Source organism: Anabrus simplex, chromosome 2 (assembly GCF_040414725.1).
Source record: "Anabrus simplex isolate iqAnaSimp1 chromosome 2, ASM4041472v1, whole genome shotgun sequence".
Taxonomy (NCBI): domain Eukaryota; kingdom Metazoa; phylum Arthropoda; class Insecta; order Orthoptera; family Tettigoniidae; genus Anabrus; species Anabrus simplex.
In genome coordinates this window covers 161,548,787-161,573,293 of record NC_090266.1, presented here as the reverse complement: position 1 = coordinate 161,573,293, position 24,507 = coordinate 161,548,787, and the positions used below count along the sequence as shown (strand labels likewise).

The window sequence follows — 24,507 nt, the reverse complement described above, 5'->3', positions numbered from 1 at the left end:
ATTGCACTGCCGACACACTTCGTCCCACACGAGCAGCAATTTCCCAGATGGATGCATCACGTTCTCTCATGCCAATAATGCGCCCTCGTTCAAACTCGCTCATTTGATGGTATGGTTGTCACTTGCATACATTTTTGAGGCATCCTGCATGTTTGCTCAAGTCATACTGATCCATTACCTTCGGTTTATAGCGACAACGAGAGCCGCAGGCACATTTTACCATTCGGTGGTGTTGCGCCGAGATATCGATGTGGACCTTGAGTCTGAGGGCCGACATGGTTCAAATACTAATCATTTCTTCACAACATACTATTGCATATGTCCTGTGAATATGAACTTCCTATCTCTAGTCTTTCAAGGTGTTCTGGTTTTTATGAACATTAGTGTATTTTTGAAAATTTAGTGTAGGTTTTTGTGAGAAGCTTGTCGCTGTGTTGCTAGAGATGGCAAGGGTAAGCATTGCTTACACTAAAGACAATTATAACAAAAGCGGCTACATGCAAGCACATGGCAATTCCTCTACGTACAAATTGAAAAAACAAACTATTTCGTCGTGGTCTGATCTTCTGACCATTTCTGTGCAGGGTGACGTTAGGCTAGGTATATATTTATTTATTTTTTGCTAGGAGTCTGTGGGGTCCCGTGAAGGCCCGGGCCATCTTCATGGCAGGCCCTGAAGACCCTAACATGACGCCTCTGGACAGTGCTGAAAGCCTGCAATCTAATATCTGGGCATCTGAAAACGTACATGTACATGTCATTAGGGGAGAAACCTAAGAGGACTGAATGTCAGGTTAGGAATACAAAACTGGAATAAGTAGATCATTTCAAGTATTTAGGATGTGTATTCTACCTAGAAGGCAGTATAGTAAGCGACAGTGAATCAATCTGCAGCAAAGCTAAAGCAGTGATCTTGCAATTTTGATCAACGTTATCCTGTAAGAAAGAACTGAGATACCGGATGAAACTCTCTTTACACCAGTCTGTTTGCAGACCGAATTTGCTGTATGGGAGTGAAAGTTGAGTGGACTCGGGATATCTTATTCATAAGTTAGAAGTAACAGACATGAAAGTAGCGAGAATGATTGCTGGAACAAACAGTTAGGAACTATGATAGGAAGATACTCTGAATGACTGATGATGATGATGATGATGATGATGTTTAAAGGGGCCTAACAGCTAGGTCATTGTCCCCAAGATAAAGACCATGCAATGAATGAGCTTGATGGATATGTATGTATGTATGTATGTATGTATGTATGTATGTATGTATGTATGTATGTATGTATGTATGTATGTATGAACCAGCGTTCAGTGATGGCGTCATGTGAGACAAATGGAGGAGGATATGTTACTTTGGAAAGTAAAAGAACCTTGCCTTGGAGGGTGAAAGAAAATAGAGGAAGTCCAAAGCTATGATATTTAGACTCAGTTTATTATGATTTAAAGGTAAGAGGTGTGGACCTAAATGAGGTCACAGATCTAGTTTCAAATGGAGTATTGTGGAGATGGTTAGTTAATTCAGAGAGGCTTGTAGGCTGAATGCTGAAAGGCACAAAGTCTATAATAAGTTACCCCGAATTTTTTCAGTTTCCATGGACAGACATAAACACAAGCAAAAACTAATTTTTGTGCTGTATGTTAGTTTTCCATTTGGCTACATAGTTTTACATACATTTTGAAGGATGAAAATACTGTCCTACTTACATACTAAAAACATTCATTCTACCAAGTATCCATAATTGTTTGTGCCGCTGGGAAAAAATGTGAAATTTGAATGGCAGGTGTCGGCAATCCTGTGTGGATGATGTCAGTTGTTGACATTGCCGTCAACTGTCAGTCAGTGCAGAGTTGTGAGGCATGATGGTCATATCGAAAACAGTTCTGTAGGAACTATAATCCTGAAGTGAATATGTCAGTGTCAAAGGATGTTTTATGGCCGTGTTTACTTTGAGTTGAAATTGGACAGCAATGCTGAAGAAGCTGCTCGAAAGATGTGGTCCATGTTTGAAGAGGCGTCAGTGAGTGAGGGCACAGTGCGAAAGTGGTTCAGTCGATTTACATCGGTATTAGAGCCCCTTGTACAAGCCTCGAGCTGGACATCCATCCACTATTGATGAAGCCCTGCTGAAGGAAAACATCGAGCATGATCCACATCAAACTTGCAAGGAACTTGCACAAGTGTTTAGCTTAGGCGTAGATATCAAGGATAATTAAATAAAAAACCACCTATTCAATACTTTCCACGTTTAATGTGGTTATTATCTACATGATTTTATGTAGACTCATTTGGTCAGGTACATGTTTCACCCATTATTTTGGGCATCTTCAGCCTGTAAACAACCTTTAGGTCAAGGTTTGGGACCTTTTTAACTAATATAAACATACTAATATATACACTATATACAACATATACATTATATACAAAATATACAAACATAAGTCAATACAGTAAAGTTTTTTGGTCCTAATCTATTTAATATGGAAAATGTCCAAAACTAAAATGGATCTTCTTTTCGGTGAAGAGGATTGCAAATCGGGGTTTATGTTGCAATCCTCTTCACCGAAAAGAAGATCCATTTTAGTTTTGGACATTTTCCATATTAAATAGATTAGGACCAAAAAACTTTACTGTATTGACTTATGTTTGTATATTTTGTATATAATGTATATGTTGTATATAGTGTATATATTAGTATGTTTATATTAGTTAAAAAGGTCCCAAACCTTGACCTAAAGGTTGTTTACAGGCTGAAGATGCCCAAAATAATGGGTGAAACATGTACCTGACCAAATGAGTCTACATAAAATCATGTAGATAATAACCACATTAAACGTGGAAAGTATTGAATAGGTGGTTTTTTATTTAATTATCCTTGATATCTACGCCTAACGTCATCTTCAATACGGAACAATAATGAGAGTTGTTACTTGTAGTGTTTAGCTTGTCGGAGGAAACTTTCGATTGCATCTGCACACCTTGGGAAGACTTGGAAATCAGTAAATTGGTTCCTTACATTTTGACCAAGGAAACTAACTTCCAGCAGCTCACCATTTGCTCTTCATTGCTGTCACACCACAAGAAAGCCCCATTCCTGGACCAGGTAGTGACATGTGATAAGAAATGCATGTTATACAAAAACTGCAAAAGAAAACATCATTGGCCATCCACTGGTTCTGTTACATTTGGCCCCAGTCAAATTTTCATCAACAGTAGGTACTGCTCTGTGTTTGGTGGACCAGCACTGGTATTATCCCTGGACTTCGCTCCATCTATTACCTTGTTTTGACCATAGATAACCATTTGCGTGAGCAAAAGTTCCAAAACCGAGATGATGTCACGCAGGCCATAAGACAATTATTTGCTTCTAGAGACAAGAATTTTTACAAATATGGAATTTATAAGCTGACTAGCATTTACCCGCAGCTTTGCTCATGTGGCTTTCGTAATTTGATAAAAGTAATCATTCCTCTGTACTCTACTAAGACATTATCTGAAAATCCCTAAAGTATTAAAACTCACCAAAAAATTGAGTTTCATTTACACCAGAACCTCTTCATAAACCACATTTGCGGTATTGCCTTTTGGGGCTAAGATTACCATGCGACATAGAACTGTACGTGTGAGAAACAGTCTTCTCTCAAGTTGGAAAAAATGTTTCTTTTTTTCAAAGAAGATTCCAAATACCTATTTCCACATCTGTAACATCTTCAGTTTTTGCAATATAAGTATCCTCATAAAATATAGTTCAATCAATCAATACTGATCTGCATTTAGGGCAGTTGTCCAGGTGGCAGATTCCCTATCTGTTGTTTTCCTAGCCTTTTCCTAAATGATTTCAAAGAAATTGGAAATTTATTTAACATCTTCCTTGGTAAGTTATTCCAATCCCTAACTCAACTTCCTATACATGAATATTTGCCCCAGTTTGTCCTCCTGAATTCCAACTTTATCTTCATATTGTGATCTTTCCTACTTTTATAAACGCCACTCATACTTATTCGTCTACTAATGTCATTCCACGCCATCTCTCCGCTGACAGCTCGGAACATACCTCTTAGTCGAGCAGCTCTTCTTCTTTCTCCCATTTCTTCCCAGCCCAAACTTTGCAACATTTTTGTAACGCTACTCTTTTGTCGGAAATCACCCAGAACAAATCGAGCAAACTCTTATTTCACTTCTTTTCACCCCCATGAAGTGCCTTTTCTGAAAACAAAAGAATACATGATCCTGTACGTTTAAAGGACTTTTCAAATGCCAAGATTCATGTCTGTAACATGTTAAGATTTATATATACTGCAGATATAGTGGTACTCATTTTAAAAGTTCACCCGCTTTTTCAATTCTTTTCAGAATCTTAAATGGATTTTATGAAAAAAAAAAATATATATATATGCATTTCTTTGTTTTTAAAGGAGATTCCAAATACCAGTTTTCACGTCTGTAACATCTTCACTTTTTGAGATATAAGTTTCCTCATGAAAAGAATTCAACTTCTTCACTTCTTTCCACCCCGCTCTCCCTTAAATGGACTTTCCAAAAACAAAGAAATAGTGTTTATTTTTAAAAGAGATTCAATATACCAACTTTCATGTCTGTAACATCTTCAGTTTTCGAGATATAATTATGCTCATAAACAGAATTCACTTCCTTCACCCTTTCCCTTAAGTGAAATTTCTGGAAATAAAGTGTTTCTTTATGTTTAAAGGAGATTCCAAATACCAATTTTCATGTCTGAACATTATTATTATTTTTAGATATATGTATCCTCATACAAATAATTCAACTACTTTGTGAATTCTTTCACCCCCCCCCCCCCTTAAGTGGATTTTCCGGAATAAAAAAGAATACATGCTTCTTTATTTTTAAAGGAGATTCCAGATGCCAATTTTCATGTATGGAACATCTTAGATTTTGAGATATAAGTATCCTCATACAAAGAAGTCAAATAATTATTCAGCTATTTCACCCCCTTTAAGTGGATTTTCTGAAAGCAAAAAAATATCTATTTCTTTATTTTCAAAGGAGACTCCAAATACCAATTTTCATGTTTGTAACATCTTCAGTTTTTTAAATATCAGTATGCTAATAACAATAATTCAACCCGCTTTTTAGTCCTTTCTAACCCCCTTAAGTATTTTCTCAGAAAACAAAAGATGCATGTTTCTTTATTATTAAAAGAGATCAAAAATGCCAATGTTAATGTCTGTAACATGTTAAGTTTTTTAGATATATTTTACATATGCTCATTTTAAAAATTCATCCCCTTTTTCAGTTCCATTACGTGGATTTTCTGAAAACAAATTATCTATGTTTCTTTACTTTTACAGGAGATTCCAAATACCAGTTTTCACATCTGTAACATGCTACATTTCTGAGATATACTCTAGATATAGTCACTTGAAAAATTCACCCCCTTTGTCACTCCCCTTATCGATGGAATTACCAAAAATCCTCCCTTAGTGAGCACCTACACTCTAATATAAATGTATCCCAAAATTTCGTAATTCATAATTAATTGGATTTTCAAAAACCAAAAAACATATGTTCCTTAATTTTTAAAGGAGATTGATTCCAAATACCAATTTTCATTTCTGTACCATCTTCAGTTTTTGAGATGTAAGTATCCTCATAAAAGGTATTCAACCCATTTTAAATTTTTTTTCACCCTGCTTAATGGAATTTTCCAAAAACCAAAAAATATGTGTTTCTTTATGTTTAAAGGAGATTCCAAATACCAATTTTTACATCTGTAAACCTTTAAGTTTTTGAGATATACTCATTTAAACAATTCACCCCCCTTTTAACCCCCTTATCAATGGAATTACCAAAAATCCTCCCTTAGTGAACACCTACACTCTAATATAAATGTATCCCCAAAATGTCATTTCTCTATGTCCAGTAGTTTTGGCTTGGCGATGATGAATCAGTCAGTCAGTCAGTCAGTCAGTCAGTCAGTCAGTCAGTCAGTCAGTCAGTCAGTCAGTCAGTCAGTCAGTCAGTCAGTCAGTCAGTCAGTCAGTCAGTCAATCAGGATATGTTATTTTATATATATAGATACCTCATTGGGAACATGTAGTTTAAGCTGAAGGAGATTATTTTGCTGAATAAACTGCATTTGCAAGAAATTGCCAAGTCATTATTTCTCACTGAAATATACAGCACGAACATTTTTGAATTCCTGGTACTTATATAGGGTCCTACTTATTTACTTGCTTCATGTAAACACTTCGATGACTCAAAGCACTTTCATGCTCTTCTGTTCCTGCGTGTTCTACAACAGACTTCTTCCCCACCATTCCTGATGTTAAAGGTTTTATGGTATATAAAAAAACAAATGGCAGGAGACTAATTTATGCCATGAGGGAGAAACAAAGACTCCTTCAACATCGAATCATTCACTGAACACTTTTGTTGTTTAGATATTATCATACTATATAACCTACATTAAGGGGCTGCCTAGCCAAGGCAGTAAAGATATTCTTGGTTCACTCAGAAGGATGTGGGTTCAATTCCCAATTGGGAAGTCGAAGAATTTAAGAAACAAGATTTCCATTTCTAAAGGTTCACTTAGCCTACACCAAACATGAGAACCAGACCAATTCCTGGAGTCAAAGGTGACTGGGCATAGAGCTAATCACTCTATCCCACTTAGTGTCGAGGTTATGGATAGTGGAAGTCTTTACCTTCCACTCCTCCAAAGGCCTTCATGACTTGCATGGAGATGGCTTTGCTTTGCTTTGCTTCACTTTCTATAAACTATTCTAATAACATTCATCGCCATGTAGACATGTTACTGCAAACTGCCGCAAAGTAAGTGGAAGTTACACACTGTGGAACTGGCATTCACTTGTATGCAGAAAGCACGGTGTAAATACCATTCGTGTATTTTTTATGCAAAAGACCATTTAGGAATTTATAGAATGTTATTGTTCATGTAAAACCATACTGAAAATCCAGAGAATTATAGGGACAAATTTCCTCCAATGACAATGAGCAAAATTCAAGGATTTTTCCCTGAAAATGGGGATACCTTGTAACTTTAGTCTATAATGAAGTTGTATGTATGCATCAAGAATTAGCAATGGATCAGTGATCTCCTTAATGATGACTATGCTGAACAGCTTGCATCCAGGATATACACGTCATCAAAAGTGACATCAGCCCACTCTGTCATCACAAAGTAAATTTTTCTTTTGCACATGATCATTGTTTATAACTGGTAGAGATATGAGGTATAATGCAATGGAGAAATCCTGCGAGCCCCATGTGCTATATTCTTGCCTAGTACAAGATATTTTAATAAATACAATAAGTCGCCGTGATAACGGTAATAGTGTTCATAAAATGTAAATAATATACTGTATTCTGAAATTGTTGTACAGGTAATTTAACACAACAAAAGTTGAAAATACATACAGCAAAACAAATACAGTACAGTATTAATTTTGCTAGTTGTTACTGCAGTTAACTTTCAATTAACATATCCCCTCAAAATTTACTTCCATTTGTACATAACCCTGAGTTGAACATTGTTAAATCTCTTCCGCTTGAACTACATATGAACCAGTTTTAACTGTAATAACACTGGGTAAGTTGGCTTTGTGGTTAGGGGCATGCAGCTATGAGCTTGCATCCAGGATATAGTGGGTTCGAACCCCACTGTTGGCAGCCCTGAAGATGGTTTTCCGTGGCTTCCCATTTTCACACCAGGAAAATTTTGCGCTGTACCTTAATTAAGGCCACGGTCACTTCCTCCCCATTTCCTCCTTTCCTATCCCATCATCGCCATAAGATCTATCTGTGTCGGTGTGACATAAAAAATTGTAAAAATACTGTAATAAAAAATTAAACGAGTCACATAACATTTGTTGCCATTTTTTACTTGCTTCAGTGCATAGTGTGATAATTATGAACAGCCACGGGCTATTGGATCCAGCAGCCTTTGAATCAATAAGTATTCGGATGTCTTGTTGGGGCTGTCTCTTCATGCTTTCACACATTGGCAACCAATCCGAATATTGTTTGGGGTGGGTAGGCATTAGGTATGATGCATCTCCTTGTGCTCTATCAAGGACCATGTGAGTCAATCCATTGTTGCCTCTTCATATCTTTACTTGCATGTAGACACATTTTATTTAAACCATTGTCATTGGTGAACTTGAATTTACAGAGCACACTGCATGGGTGCCTAAGAGTTCAAACCACCTTCAAGCAGTTGGTTTGCAATTGATTGTGAGGCATATGTTGACTGGAACCACCATTTGGATCCCTGTTTTAGTCACCTACATATCGGCCCTTGTGCATAATTTGGTATTCTTCAAGTGACATTGTCCTTCTGTGTTGGTCTGTGTGAAGACTGCCGAACACTGAAGCTTTCCTGGGTTCACTGAGCATCTCATCTCTCCTCTAAGATTTCCATGACAGATGGCAACATATGAAGTTCTGTATTTTAAGAGTGACAACTATTTCATTCCGACCAATACAAAAAACATGCCTCTGTGAAATTTCTACAGTCCCTCAATGTAGTCAACAGCAGTGTGTAGAGCCCACTGCCAGCAAAGTTGAAACAGTTTGAAAGTGGATGCAATGCAATGATTTCTCCATCATTGGGATCAAATCAAAATCACAGGGGCATCATATCATTGCCATTCTGTCAATTCCATCAAATGGTGCAAACCTCATCAAGATACAATTTTTCTCATACCCAGGTGGTCCTCCAGGATATGAAGCACAGTCTGAGGTATTCTTGGTGTCTACCAGGCTACCTCACAAGTTGTGTGGTTGGCATCATCACCAGCAACACACCAACAACCTGCTCATCCTCTTCACTGACACCAGGACAGCCCAAACAAGGCATGTCAGCCTTGTCATGTTATCATCAATCATTAAAGGCTCTTGCCCTCCATGCAACTCTTCTGTAAGGCAGTACCGATGCCTCACAAACATATTTATAACACTACTCTGCTGTATAGCCACAAAAACATTCAGTTTTGTAACTTGAAAGCTTTTCATTCTGTCGAACACATAAATTCAATATAAACATATCACTATATCATACCTGCAAAAAAATACATTATTAAACAAGGAACAAAAATACATACTTATTTAATAATGTGGTTTATTTCAAGTATGTTATAGTGTAATGTTTATACAGAGCTTGTAAGTTTGACAGACTGAAAAGCTTTTAAGTTACATTTAACTGAATTGACGCTGGAAAGTATGGCTTCCTTTGTAACAAAGAAAAGACATTCATGGTTCATAAAACTGCACTTTTCCACTTCGAAGAAATTCATGGCATGGCTACTCACCTTTAGACTGCCAGGTCACAGGCAACACTCTTCTTTGCAACACGAGACGAATGTGGAGCGCTGAATGGGAGAGTCTACGGACATGAGGTAGGTTAGGTAACAAACGTGTGAGCTATGGACAAGGGACACAGGGTTCGTTTCCAGACTTACCGGGCGAGTTGGCCGTGCGGTTAGGGGCGCGCAGCTGTGAGCTTGCATCCGGAGATAGTGGGTTTGAACCCCACTGTCGGCAGCCCTGAAGATGGTTTTCCGTGGTTTTCCATTTTCACACAAGGCAAATGCTGGGGCTGTACCTTAATTAAGGCCACAGCCACTTCCTTTCCAGCCCTAGCCCTTTCCTGTCACATTGTCACCATAAGACCTATCTGTGTCGGTGCGACGTAAAGCAAATAGGAAAAAAAACCGTCAAGTTTCCTGACTTAAATACAAAAGTGTTGTAACTAAACCACCAACTCTCATATTTTTCATACTTCTACAGTATATATTTCTCATCAAAATTTTTATCATTTCATACCCTTCATAGAGCAATATTTTGGTTGAAGTTTAATTCATGTTTGGCCACTTCACCTGGGTATAACATTTTCTATTTCTGCCATTGTACTTTAAATCTCCATGTGCAGAATAATTATAATTCCATATTGAATTTGATTATGTAGTTAATGATACTGTCTAAATCCTTGATCAGAACTTTGGAGATCTGTAACTTACCAAATTCTTCTTCTAAGTAGACTTCAATGTTGATAACAAATACAGGTAAAATGACTCTGAAATACTGGAAATGTGATACTACATTTACACAACATTAAGTCAAACTTATACCTTCTGCAGATATTGAGGTAAAGCATTCACAACTTCATATTAACTAAGGTTACAAACTCATGTATTTATAAGTTTTTCTAATAACTCTAAGCTTGTAACACTTGTAACAGCAACTCTGATTTTTTAAAGTTGCATAAAATACCTAAAAGAACACCAAAAAATGTAGATGCAGGGAATTTTGATGTCACTGACAAGGAAAAAATATGGCACTTGCACCAAAACTGAGTCAGCGGGACCAAAATGACATTTAATCATTTTGTTTATTCTTCCTTAAAGGAATGGGATATTGAAGAGTTTTTATATTTTCTACCATCTAAAGTCTATGAAAATATGCCAAATTTAGATTTAGATTCTGAAAAGTCTGTTTACATGAAAGGAATATTAGCTCCTTCTGCCATTATGTTTGTATATGTATTCACTATTTTCCAAGAACATTTTGGAACCATTTAAGTCCAAGATCTATAGCTTACCAAACTCTTCTTTGAAGAAACATAGCAATAAAATTCAGAAGTCAGATTACTGGTTCTTTGCTTAACTAATTGTCCACATTATGACAGACTGAAGAGTAAATAATAAAACTTATTTTGAAAGAGATAGTGAGAGTCATCACAACATTCTGAGCTTTAATGACAACAAATGATTTGAAAAGTGATCTAAGTTTATGAATTTACAATACTTTTCAAAGGTAATGCTTACAAACACTTGAACTTGAACTCAGTATACATGAAGTAATGAGTAAAAATGTTCGAAGAAGAGGAAAAACAATAAGAAATATAACATCATTAATCTTGAATTCCATGCTAGAATAACATTAAAAACTTGAATTATTTACCTTCTGGTCATATATTTGGGGTAAACTACATTAGCAAGCAAGGAAGTTTAAGCCATAATTCATTCTGAGACACAAAGATTTAATATACAAAAATAGTATTCTACATGGAATGTAGCTTCATAATATTTTTTACAAAACTTACTGCACATCCATTTAGAGAATATGCACTGCATCTTTTAACAAAGAAACCACACATTGAAAAGGAAATAGGTAGACATTATGCATTAGGTTATTTTAGTGCTAGTGAAAATCACACCCTCTCACACATCTCTGGCCACTAAATAAACTGAGAACCATTCAAATATAAATCTGAATAGTCAATAACAGACGTTTCCACCCTTGCAGCTAATGTATAAACCAGTTTCAGTGGTGGGGTCTTGTGAGGCAAATGGAGGAGGGTAGGTTACTTGGGAAAATAATTGACTCCACCATGGAGGGTTAGAGAAGTAGAGGGTGACCTAGGTGATGATAATTAGACCCACTTTTTAATGATTTTATGATAAGTGTTGTGGAATTAAACGAGGCCACAGATGCAAATAGAGGATTATGGACGAACATAGTTATTTCACATAGGCTTGCAGACTGAATGCTGAAAAGAATAACAGTCTGTAATGAATATGTATGTACAGGGTCTCTCTTATAAACCCAAACCGTTCAGAGACCTAGCAGCTGTACAGGAGGAACACACATAGTTCTTGACCTTGCAAGGAGCGTGCACGTGTTCGACCGAGCATTAATAGCCAGTCTGAATCTCAGCTGTTAACATGGTGAGACAATTATCATTGCAACACCGTATTTTTGTACGTAAAAGTTACTTTAAGTACGAGTCGGCAGGACGGGGATATGCTGCATATGTTCAGCAATTTCCTGGTGAAGTGCCACCTTCATGAGCACAGATTCATGTAATTGTAAATAAATTTGAAACTACTGACTCAGTGCTCAATAAAAAACATGCATGCACAGGAACAGCTTTAACAGAGGAAAAGCTAGATGACATTGGTGCGAATCTTGAATGGTCACTGAATAAATCACTCGCAAAATTAGCACAACATGTAGGGGGTTTTGGTTTCTTCTGCACATAGAGCTACAAAGCTGTTACACATCAAACTGTACAGATTTATACGGAGCCATGCTGTTCAAATAGACTTGGCCCGCTTTGCAAATGGGCGACTCGATTGTTGTGCACTCATTGCACAGCAAAGGGATATCATGCCTAGACGCGATGCAATAAAAATCCATGCATTTATTCATGTCTGTCTGTTAGGTCATCAGCCCAGAGGCTGGTTGGATCCTCAAATAACACCACCAAAGGTTATGCGGTTATAAGGAAACCCCAAAAACCAATGGCAGCACCAAAATGAGGCGTACTAAGCAAGATGAGGAGTGAGGTAGTTTGCCATTCCTTTCCTCACTGGGTCAGAAAGTACTATTGCAGCACGACTGACCCTTTGAGCAGCACCTTTCATAACACCCAGATGCACTAGTCATGCTCCGAATGTCATTACTCAGCACTACCCATAACCCTGCAGCTTCCATATTGTCACAGCCATGGATGTTGACTGGGACTTGGGTGGAAGCTACACTTTACTCTGGCCTGTGCCAAGAGATGGATGCAAAAGTGCTGTATCCATCAAGAAATGACAGCAGGCAGATAATCATTCATTCATAATCAATTGCAATCACCAGTGTTTGGAAAAATGATTCGTTATGCGTGGTTTGTCGCAAACTTATTGCCAAAACATGAAATCTTCAGTAATGTTAACAATGTTTCTTTCCCGAGTGACATTTCCACCTTGAAATGTAACTGTGGCAAACCTGACTTTGTGCAATGCTTGTAGTGTGCTAAATTTTTATGTTTTGAATATTTCTATGATTAGTATCATCCAAGAGAATGCATCGTATCTCCCTGAAGCATTAATGTAAGAATGAACTTGCAAAACTTTGTAATCCCTGAAAAATACCATATATATAATAAATACATAACACTTAATGTGAAACCCAGTTGTAATTTTACAATCAACATAACGCCCTTTTATCCACTAACTTGATAAGAAACATTTGTGTAGTATTCGTCAATGGACAAGTGGATAAATGAAACAAACAAAAATGAAAAATCATCAGGATTTTAACACGGAGCATAAGAGCCTGAAGGCGCTGCAATAGCCACTATGCCACCACAAACTTCTTACGCTCTAAAAGACAGGTAAAGTAAACTCGTATCCTCATCCCGAGGTGGTGCAGCTCTTTTCAGGCACACCCCCATTGGAGGTGAGCTGCATGTACCATTTGAACCACATACCAGCCCTCCTGCCATTCTTAAATTTCTGGCAGTACCGGGAATCGAACCCGGGCCACCGAGGACGGCAGCTAATAACACTAACCGTTACGCTACGGAGGCGGACCTAAAAGACAGGTAAAGCACATCGTAAACTTCGACCCTCATTTTCTCGGAAATGGTTGAGTGTCTAGGGATAAGCCGAAATGTGTGATCGTTTATTTTGGCCCTTCTGTCGCTGAGCGAAGTTTCTGGAAAACCAGGTTGTTACACTTGGTGGATTCACCTAGTTAGCCTCTGTTATCTGCTTCAATATCCTTACTATAGCATAATCAAAATATGAAAAACTGTTTTATTAATTAAGTACCACAGTTGCACAAAACATATTAAAAATTAACCAAAAGGTTTCCTGGTATACAATACAGTAGAATACATTAAATTAACTATTCTTTTATTGTAAAGACAACACATGCATTAAAAAATTTGAAGATCACTTCCTAAACAGAAAAAAGTGGTTATTATGTGGTGTGTTTACCCCTGTTGACCATATACACCTCACAATGATATGACCTGTTGTCCATGAGGTAGTAAAAAAGCTCCATGAGCAACTGGAATGTCTTTGGTGGAGGCTAGCAGGCAATAACTCATATTTCTAATTAATCCCAGGCTTGCCCTTTGGGGTTCATGTATGGAAAATGTGTTGACCACTCCTGCAATTGAATATCATCACCTTCATGAAATTCATCCACCAGCTTGGCTCAGTGGCCACTTGCAATCATTGTGAGGTGTATATGGTCATCAGGGGTAATCACAACACACATTAACCACTTTTTTCTGTTGAGGAAGTGATCTTCAAGCCTACGTGGCTCAGGCGAGAGCGCGCCGGCCTCTTACCACTGGATGCCGTGGTTCAAATCCCGGTCACTCCATGTGAGATTTGTGCTGGACAAAGCGGAGGCGGGACAGGCTCCGGTTTTCTCTGTTATCTTTCATTCCAGCAACACTCTCCACTATCATTTCATTTCATCTGTCAGTCATGTTGATGATGAAAATGAGACAAAGTCTCTCATAGTGCATTGGCACTGCCGGTGGCTCCAAGTAGCCTACGCAGTGGCCTCCATGGAATGCACTAGCCATGCGTCTTGGTGAGTGTGCTATTTACCAACTGATGAGCCCAACTTAGCACACTGGGGCGAAATGCTAGCAACCAGGAATGAGTTAGCTGGAAAATTTAGAATGTCCAATAATGGACCAACTACATGGTATTACCAGACTTTTTTCTTTCTACACTGGGATTAAATCATGTTCCATGTTTTCTCCAGACGAATGCACATTGGGATTCATTTTCCAAACTGAATCTGGACTAATTTGTGAAGAGCATGCTCTTCCATTCATTCAGGGTCCAATTTCAAAGGTCCTAACTCAACTGACCGATAATGGTCTTTTTGTGGATTTGTTACACTTGGATGACCTTGTACTAGGCTATGAAGAACATTTCCGTATCTCAGAACTGTCGCCAAAGCCTGGAAATGACACTTTGTGACACATTTAGGCCTGCTGAGACTTCTAAATCAAATAAAAATGAATCAAAATCACTTTATTTGCAAATGAGGTGTCTACATCGGTGGCAAATGAATCTCAAAAATACATTATTCTAAATTTTAAACTTAAAAAATATATATACCTAAAATAGAGTACAATACAATTTGCACTAATAATTTTTCTGTTAAATACACAGCTCAACACAAAGCTCATCCTTAATAAATTTATATTATTTACAAAACTCTACTCATAGTATCTTTTATACTTACATATTCATCTCATATAAAGTCTGTAGAATCACTTCAAATAATACGATACAACTTCTATAAGATTTAAATTTACATTACTTTCTTTTTTTTAACCCATTTTGGTACCTAGCATTCTTAACAACCTGCTGCGTCTTAACCAGAGCCCCCTTTGTCACTGCTTTTCAGAGTTATCTGTGTCTGACTTACTTCCAGGTTTCCAGTGATTCTTCCCTTTTAAAATGAGTCCTATTGATGTATTCGCTCCTTGTTCGTACTGTAGAGATTGCCCTTAGGGCACAATGTGAAGACAAGGCAAAATGAGACACTCTTGATCTGATACACTTCCAATCTGGAGCTCATTTGATGTTGGCAGTGGTCGTGCCTATTGACATAAGATGACTTACACTCCTTGATAAATGTTTACGTTGATCGAAGGACGCTCCCCATCCATTTTTTAATAGTCATCTTACTTAACTTTTGGATCAGTGGCGTATACTGAGTGCTACCAAGGCTATCAGTAAAGCCCAAACATCAAACGAGACAATGGAAATCTTAAAGCACATTATAATGTAATCATCTGAGGCATTGTTCCATTTACAAAACTTGAATACAGTGAGAAAAAACGTCGCTCATATTTGTGAGTGCAAGGCATCGGAGACCGACTTTGCAGCCCTGGCGGTACGTTCCTCTCCCCTTGACGCACCTCGAGCGGCTTGCTGCTATATATCAGATAGGTGAGGAGACCGAGGGGATAGGTGTGCAAAGCTTCGGTCCGTCACATCGCCACTGCTAACCAGGGAAAGAGAGCAACCATGCGTTCCTTATCAGTTATCACATACACTTCCACACCTTATATTTCTGCCTCAATTATATAGATAACAGAGTGCTAGTATTTCACTCCCGTCTGCTTCTGCATCCTTGTAGGAAGACACTGCTATGTCAGCTGTTGTAGGAGTAATATAATTTTCTTTTTATACGTAGAGCTGCAAAAATGAAATGTAATCTTTCAGGTTTAGTATTCTCTATTGTTGTATGGAATCGAACCCGTGATCATGGGTTGGACACCGCCACTGATCTACTGAGAAAGCTAATAAACCAGTGAACGACATGTACGACCACTTGTAACGCTGTAAAATTCCGCATGTTCATTTGAAAATAATAATAATAATAATAATAATAATAATAATAATAATGTGGTGCATAGCATCCAGAGAGGCTTCGTGGTGACCCATTGAAGATTAAATGAATGGCAAAGACATCATAAACACCCAGTTACGAAGCCAGGAGAATTAAGAGTATGAGGAGGTTGATTCCGAGAATTGAACCGGGGCCATCAGACCAATGGCAAACATTCTATCCATTTAGCCATAAAGCCGGACTTTAATTTGTTAAACCCAAAGCTACCATTTCCAGTGATCAGATGTTGAGTATTGGCAGTGACAGAGGCCAGGGCAGTAACAACACAGCAGGCTACTCCGGTGGCTCAAAACACTTGAGGCTTGACGTTCACTAATCCTACTCTCGAAAAGGAGTAACCTAAGTCTAGTGGTAGCCCACTTCCTGATCGAAGCATACGCCACTGTTTTGGATACTAGTGTGTAACAATAAATATTCATAGAAATCTGCTGAGCAGAAATTTTGAACATGTAAATAATTGAGCCAGAGATTTAGTCTTATTGGTCATGGAATTAAAGGTTAAGGTTCAGTGATAAATTCATGCAACTATAGACCCTTGTATTTTTATAGATAGATGTACAGAAATAGGCATTGTCATATGTGGGGACATAATTTTAACACAGTTTTTTTCTGTTACTAGTTAATGCCATATGCTCATTTATTAGATACCATACCGCTATATTGCGTTACTTTAATTTTACTTATCCCTATTTTTCAAATCATTTGTAGCCTGCTCTGAATTATTCATAGATAATGTGATAGTGAATTCTCATCAGAATGGTAATGAAGTCATGAGAAGGTTATGCACTGGTCCATCATAAAATGACCAAAAGGCCTATATAATGGTAACCACAATTTTAAAGTAGAGAAGAAAGTGTTTTAATGTATTCAGTTGCTGTTTTCTTTGTCATGTCATTTTTACTCACATTAATGAGTATTCTTATCACATAGATTTACTTACAGTTCAGCATCGTAGTCATATTACCCTGTCCCTAATGCAGTTATATTCAACGAGATAGTCATTCACATACCTTTTGTGGTGTGTATCAGATAATGTTCACATTTTCTCTCTCTAATTATTTCATATTAACTTTTTCTATCACTATCTACCCATCTTTTCCTGCCTGTATTAACATCTTTCTATTCTTTATTATGTAAATTAGCGGCGGGCCAACTGCAGGATTGCAGCAAGCTCCGTAACGCTACTTGGTATTTGTTAATACTAGGCTGAGCTGGGCTGCATGGCGCTGAAAGCGGGTGACGCAAGTGCGCGCCAGGGCTACATCTTGGCAGACGTACTTCCTGTTGCAGGAAGGTGGAACTTTGGATCCAGCACATGCCATGCTTTCTCATCTCCAACAACAACCACAACAACAGCAGCAACAACTGCAGCCGCAACATCACATGGGAGAACATGACGCTGGACAAGTGGCTGGGACTGCTGCAAGCAAGCCTTCTTCAGGAACCATCAGTGGCATGTTAGCAGACTTCAGCAGAGCTCTTGGTACATACGTGTCCCCATGTTGCACAATGTGTGTTCTCCTCAAATATACCCAGCATCATAAAAAAATATATCAAGGAAAATTAGCAATGCTGTTTCACTGTGTATTAACATAGCATGCAAGCGAGCATGTTCCATCTTATTTCACTTGTTTCCTCCAATCTGTAGAATATTTTCTTAAAATAATTAGAATATAATATTTTAGTGTAGTGTGGTTAAACTATTCCAGATGAAGCAGAGAATGAAATAATTAGAATATAATATTTTAGTGTAGTGTGGTTAAACTATTCCAGATGATGCAGAGAGTAAAATTTGTAAAAATCTATTCATAGCAAGGGGATATCCTAGGTTGTATATCCCCTATACAAATCTCCAAATTCTACTTTCTGTCCTGTTATTTTGAAAGAAGAAATACTTAAAATGACTTAGTATATATTTCAGTAAAATTATTTGAAGAGATTTGTTCAATTTAAATTATGGTAAATAACACCTGATTCATGGATCTGTAGATCTAGAGGTTGTTCCAGTCCATTTTATAAATTCCTTGCTGTTCAAACTGGCTAGTACAATTGCATAAATTTGGGGTTTTCTGTAGTGAACACAATATGGAAATGATAAGGGATGGGTCCTCAAATCATCATCTTCTTCTTCTACTCCTTTTTCTACCACTTTTCCCACACCTGTGGGGTCGCAGGTGCGAACTGTGTTGCACACGTGGAGTTGGCCCTCTTTTATGGCGGGATGCCCTTCCTGATGCCTACCCTATATGGAAGGATGTAATCACTATTGCGTGTTTCTGTGATGGTTGGTAGTGTAGTGTGTTGTCTGAATATGAAGAGGAAAGTGTTGGGACAAACACAAACACCTAGTCCCCGGGCCAGAAGAATTAATCAGAGGCGATTAAAATCCCCGACCTGGCCGGGAATCAAATCCGGGACCCTCTGAACCGAAGGTCTCAACGCTGACCATTCAGCCAATGAGTCAGACGGATGAGTCCTCATATTTCATTGTCAGCAATTCAAAGGAATGTCAGCAACCCTACTGAGACAAGGTCAGTCCCTAGATATTTTAATGATATCTTAGCTACGTTGTCAGAGAAACATGCATGTTGATGGAAGATTCTATCTAACCATTATCTCCAATAAGAAATTTAACATACTATCAACCAGGGTAACTTGAAATAGCTTTTGTAGTGTTTGATGAAACAGTTTATAGAATCAGCTTATTTGTCAATGATGCAGGTCAAACCTATCTTTGCATTATTTTTAAGTTTTCAAGTTAGAATGTTTCCTGAAGAAATTATTCTGTTGGAAGCCACCATTTAGGGATCATGAGACAGAAATTGAAATCAATTTCATTTTAAAATGAGGCACATGCTAGGATAACCTTTTCAATGACATACAGACTACATAATACAGTATTTACTTTCAAGAGAAAGATAATGTTTTAAAACTGCTCCGTTGAGAGGCTTATAAGTGAAATTATACTGCTGGGTTAAATGAAAGAATTAAATGATTAGAGAGAAAGTCAATGGCATATCCTCATGTATTTATCAGCAAATATATTCACATACTTATCAACAATGCATTTCAGGATTAAAATGCTCTTATCTATCAAGTCTTAGGAGGGATCATATACAACATGAATGATGATACTCCTTAAGTAAAATTATTAATGACTAGTATGTAAGCCTGTTTTTGACAGTTGAAATTACTATCTGAAAAGTAATTGGAAATTCTGAAAAGACGTGACTTGACTTGAATGAATCTTATGAATAAAAGTTACACTTTCCAGCTTTTATATGGCATTTGTATGGGATTAACACAGGTATTATAGGTATTTCTTTACAAACCACATTGAATGCAGTTATAGCTTGGAGTTGTACTTTGACGTCTATAAATCTGTGTAGTCTTGAGAAGTCTTACTTACAACAGTCCAATTTGAATTTCTGCATGAACGATATTTTTGGCTAACTTCCATAGATTCAATCTCATTCTATTGCACAAACCAACTTTATAAACTTCAATGACATCATCACACATTATGGAGTCAATGCTAATGTACATAATTTGGTCACCCATCAAACTACTCAGAACCTATTGATGATGTTAACTTGTTTGTTTCTTGGGCAAGGAAAAATTTTGCTACTTGGGAAAACACTGTACTTTCACTGGGATAAAAAGAAGAACCAAGTGAATCTCGTAGAAATTTTTATCCGGTATTATTGAATTTCAATAGTGCGATTTGGCCTTGTTCTCCACTTCCGAGTTTTAGAAGCCCTTCAGAGAAGTTAAATCTTAATTTTGAGGCATAAGCTAGAATATTAAAACTTGACTGGAATACACCTGTTCTTTAACAGTAAGGAAATACTGCCAGGCATTGTCGGAAGTCTGCACCAAACAAGATCACTTTCCTAACAAAAGGTGATTTGTTGTTCATTATAAGTGGCTGATCTACTGCTCATAGAGCATGATGGGGAGCCATAGTTGCCTGGTCCCACATGATGTACTGAGTCTGACTTATTTACTCTGCATCTCCTGACATTCTTATGTCAGACGTAGAGGTCTACAAATTTAGAGTCATTACTCTCTCTATCATGTGACCTAACTTTACTTAATTAATCTTTCTCCAAATGTATCGTTTCAGGTTCGGTTGTCTGTCTTTGTAACTGCATATATTATCTTTGCCGCTTTTGCCTTTGTTTACTCTTTTTGGCTTTCTCATGGAGTTTTATTACATTGGATGGTCAGCTGATTTGCAATTTCTTGGTTTAACACACAAAATTCATACAACTTTTGACAATCAAAAATTATTTTCAGGTGAGACCTCATGCCTTCATGGATGTCATGTTCTCCCAACAGATTTCTGCTGAAGATGGCAGATGTAACAAAAACAATGGTGTAAACTCCACAATCAATCATGTTAGGCAAATGAACTTCACGGTAATAAACAGGAGTCAGGAACAGTCTAAATATAAAATCCTTCTGTCATGTCAACAAAGTATTAATGTTTATAAATATTAATGTTGAAGTCATCATGACAAACACATGTACAGTACGTACCATAATGCATGTTTTGACATTTCCTCCAATTATTATCTGTATGTGTGGACGTACAGCTGGTTGAATTAAGTCCAAAGCTCCAAGCTCCAATGAAAAGAAAAAGCATTTTGTGGCCTAAAGTATGTTTCTCTTGAGACAATGTCATGAAACAAATAATATAATCTTCTGATAAATAATCACCAGATTCTAATTCACTCATTAACCCTTCTTTAGTCGCGCGAAAATTATTACGTTACTAATCGCGCACGGAGGTAACCTCCGGGGCTAAAAATGCGCGTAATTTTCGTCCTTTGAGATGTTGTTTTGGCACGTTCGTTTGCAGTATTCTTCGGTATAATTAAAAGAAACCCTTTTAAGTATTAGTAGGTTTTTCTTACACAGTTTGTTTGATCTAAAATCAGAATACTGTAAACCTCAACTGTGACGAATGGTCTTATGATATTACCTACGACGATCACATCATATGAAATATGAAATAATATTTTTCTAAAATATGTTTAGAAGAACAGAACAACAAAGTCATCGACCTAGAAAATAAATAATATGCACTAAAATATAAGGTTTATTGCTTATTTGCACACGGAGGAAACATCCAGGTGATGTCACATGTCACAACAATGATCCCACACTCGCTCACAGGATGCACGATCGCGCCGAAATGCTGACAGGACGAGTCCAAATGAACAAGGAGAAAGGTATAGGGGTGGGGAGACCAACAGTTCAACTGAGAAGGTCAGTACCGTGCAAAATGTAATCGGCCCGGAGGAAATCTCCGTGAGCGACTAAAGGAAGGTTAAATCTGCCATTATGGTGTGAACAAATGGAGACAGTGTGTACTACCCAGACACTTAAATGCTCAGAACCCAAATATATTGAATCATTGCCATTTGCAAATATTGCTCCCTGTAATGCGAACAAATCAAAGTAGGCAGCAGTCTAATGCCGTTAGATGATGTTGATGTTGCTACTTACTCCAAAATGACAACCTCAATGTGAAGAATTAACGATTGACTTCTGTCTGTTATTGCATTCAATACATAAAAACTTCAAACCAGAGAGTAGAACTTGGTACACTCTTATGTTATTAGATGACATTAATGTTGTTATTTGCAACAAAATGACAATCTCACATTGTTGAATGAGAGGCACTTTTCAAGAAAGAACCATTACAAGATATTCAATTATGTTTTATATTAATCTTTCTTCACTGAATTTGTCTCAGCGAGTTATTTATTGCTCCATCTAGTGATGTAAATATTGTATATTGTTATTGTTCTTATTTCCGTCTGTCTCTTTTGTTTTTCATTTATTCCTTCAATATGTTTTTAGCACATTTTTAGCTTGTATTTTGTAGATTACTTTAACCCGCCCTTATTTCACTGAAGATGGCTCAAACAAGTTGAAACATGTTTAAATGTTATTGCTCCATCTAATGATGGAATTATGTTTTGTATTGAATTAGGAGGATATATTTAATTTTTTCCTTTGTAAAGAGAAAGAACCAAGCAGTGTTGCCAACTTATCTTTTCAAGATCCGCTAAATACTACTAAAAATCCGCTAAAATTCCGCCAAGAAATCCAATCTCAAATCATGGGCAATAATAATAATAATAATAATAATAATAATAATAATAATAATAATAATAATAATAATAATAATCTGAGGAAAATTCTCGGCCCCCGAAAAACAGAAGATGGATATAGACTGAGGTCACGCAAAGTGACAGAAGAGCTTTCCAACATTGCAACAGACATCCGCAAAAGACGTCTGAAATTTTATGGGCACATCCGCAGACTGAGACTGACACACAAGATTCTCACCTACATAGAACATCTAAAAAATATTCCATGGGTACTGGAAGTGAAGAAAGATCTGGAAAAAGCCCAGGTGAACTCAAATGACACCGCGGACAGAAACCTCTGTAGGAAAAAAATTAATGGATGGAAAGTGCAACCAGAGAACGAACTGAAAAAGAAGACTGGAGCAAAGTGGACAGAAGAACGAAAAAGGATCCACGGAGAAAGGATGAGAGCTGTTTCGCAACTCAGGAAACAGAATCGTTAGAGCTTTGCATGATCCATTGGGTCCATACGCACATAATAATAATAATAATTGTTACGGAGTTATCCGTGGAAGGCAGAGGTGAAAGAAGGTACGGGCTGGAATGGGTCTAACTACAAGTCCGAAAGATGAATTAAAATTTCAATAAAGGTTATATTTTTAAAACAGCCAAACTTAACAAATTTGATATAGACTTTGAACATACAATAAATAACAAGAAGTTAACAAATCAGGTACAAAACCAGGAAATTCAAGATATAGAAATATTTTAACAATCTGGGCTTCGAGCCCCACCTTTTACAATTTCTGAGCTCTCAGCTCACAACCACAAATTACCAAAGGGCAGAAAACCCCTAACTACATGGAGCACTTGCTCCCACCTAGTAATGTCAAGCCTCCTAGAGGCACCTTTCAAAAATACCAGAAAGAGCTGACCCGCTCTCAATCTTTCACGCCTATTAAAGGCAATACCAGACTTTTACACATGATTGCCATCAAGGCACAACTTATAATGAAACAGGGGTATCTAGTACCCAGCCTACTGGGCCTAAATAGAAAATTAACAGGTTAACATAAATGGCCCTAAATGCAAAAAGAATGGAGGCATGTACTTGCACTCCTACATGAATACTTGTTAAAACCTAAGGGGCACTAGGCCAATTAAACAGGGGCTATTCCCACACTAGGGAGGTGACTCGTATAAGAAAATTTTAATACATGAAGAGTAGAAAATCGGTTATGAAAACGTAGTCACCTCAACTCAAATGAAGGGGAGCTCGAGAGGGTAAAGCACTCTCTATCCCCGATTTACAGTTAAAGTAATAAGAAATTTTTACATAAGCCGGCACAAAGTTACATTTTTAGATAGGTAGGTTACATAGAAAAGGTTTCGGACCTTCCCTGAGGGCTAAACTGCTGAGCTAGCAAGAAATAAAGATGTTAAAAGGCCATTACCTTTGTTGAAGAGCTGCTGCCCGAAGGAAGAGGCGCTACCCGCTCCCTGCTATACTTCCACACACTAAGCTAGATGTTGTTGAAGTGGCCGAGAGACCAGAAAATCAGCAGTTTTTATACCCTCGGGGAAGATTCGAGACCTTTGATGAATAATTAAGACACACCCACAGGCATTTATTGGCTAACTAAAATTTACACATCAAAAATTGGAGAAGAAAGATGCAACTGGCTGAAAATTAATGACAGAAATTATTGATTGGCTAACTTCAAAACTGGCAGAAAGAAAAGATTTATATTGCCAACCCACAAATGAAAGAACAAAATTTAGTTATCGGAAAACTTATGAGTATAAAATATCTTCAAGAAAAGTTCTATCACTTCGCACCAGGGTGCATGATCATAGTTTTTGGTAGAGACATCTGTGAGGGAATGTCCACACTTCTTGATAATTAGTAAACAAAAGCAGTTCCAAATTAACACAGTGACATCTTCTGAGGACCTGTTGAGATAATAAAGTTCAGAGTTTCTGCTGTAGAGGAGTACTTTAAGGCAGAAAATTCAAATGTGCGGCGTATAGGTGTACCAACCGGTACACCCCTCCCTCCCCAAAAGTCCTTCCAAGGGGTGACACAGAAGAATGTTGAAGAAAATTATTTTCCAAAACAAAAGTCCAAGTTTTGTTTATCCCAACATTAATCATCACTTGAAGAAAATTTTTGCTTCC

At 37.4% G+C, this 24,507-nt stretch overlaps 1 protein-coding gene across 1 annotated transcript in view; it reads left to right on the top strand.

Moving 5' to 3' along the window:
* Positions 1–24,507, top strand: part of LOC136863474 (uncharacterized) — a 338,595-nt gene that overhangs the window by 16,413 nt on the left and 297,675 nt on the right. The window contains exon 4 of the mRNA XM_068225954.1: positions 17,498–17,708. Coding sequence (XP_068082055.1) covers positions 17,498–17,708 — 211 coding nt within the window. The remainder of the gene's footprint in view (positions 1–17,497; positions 17,709–24,507) is intronic.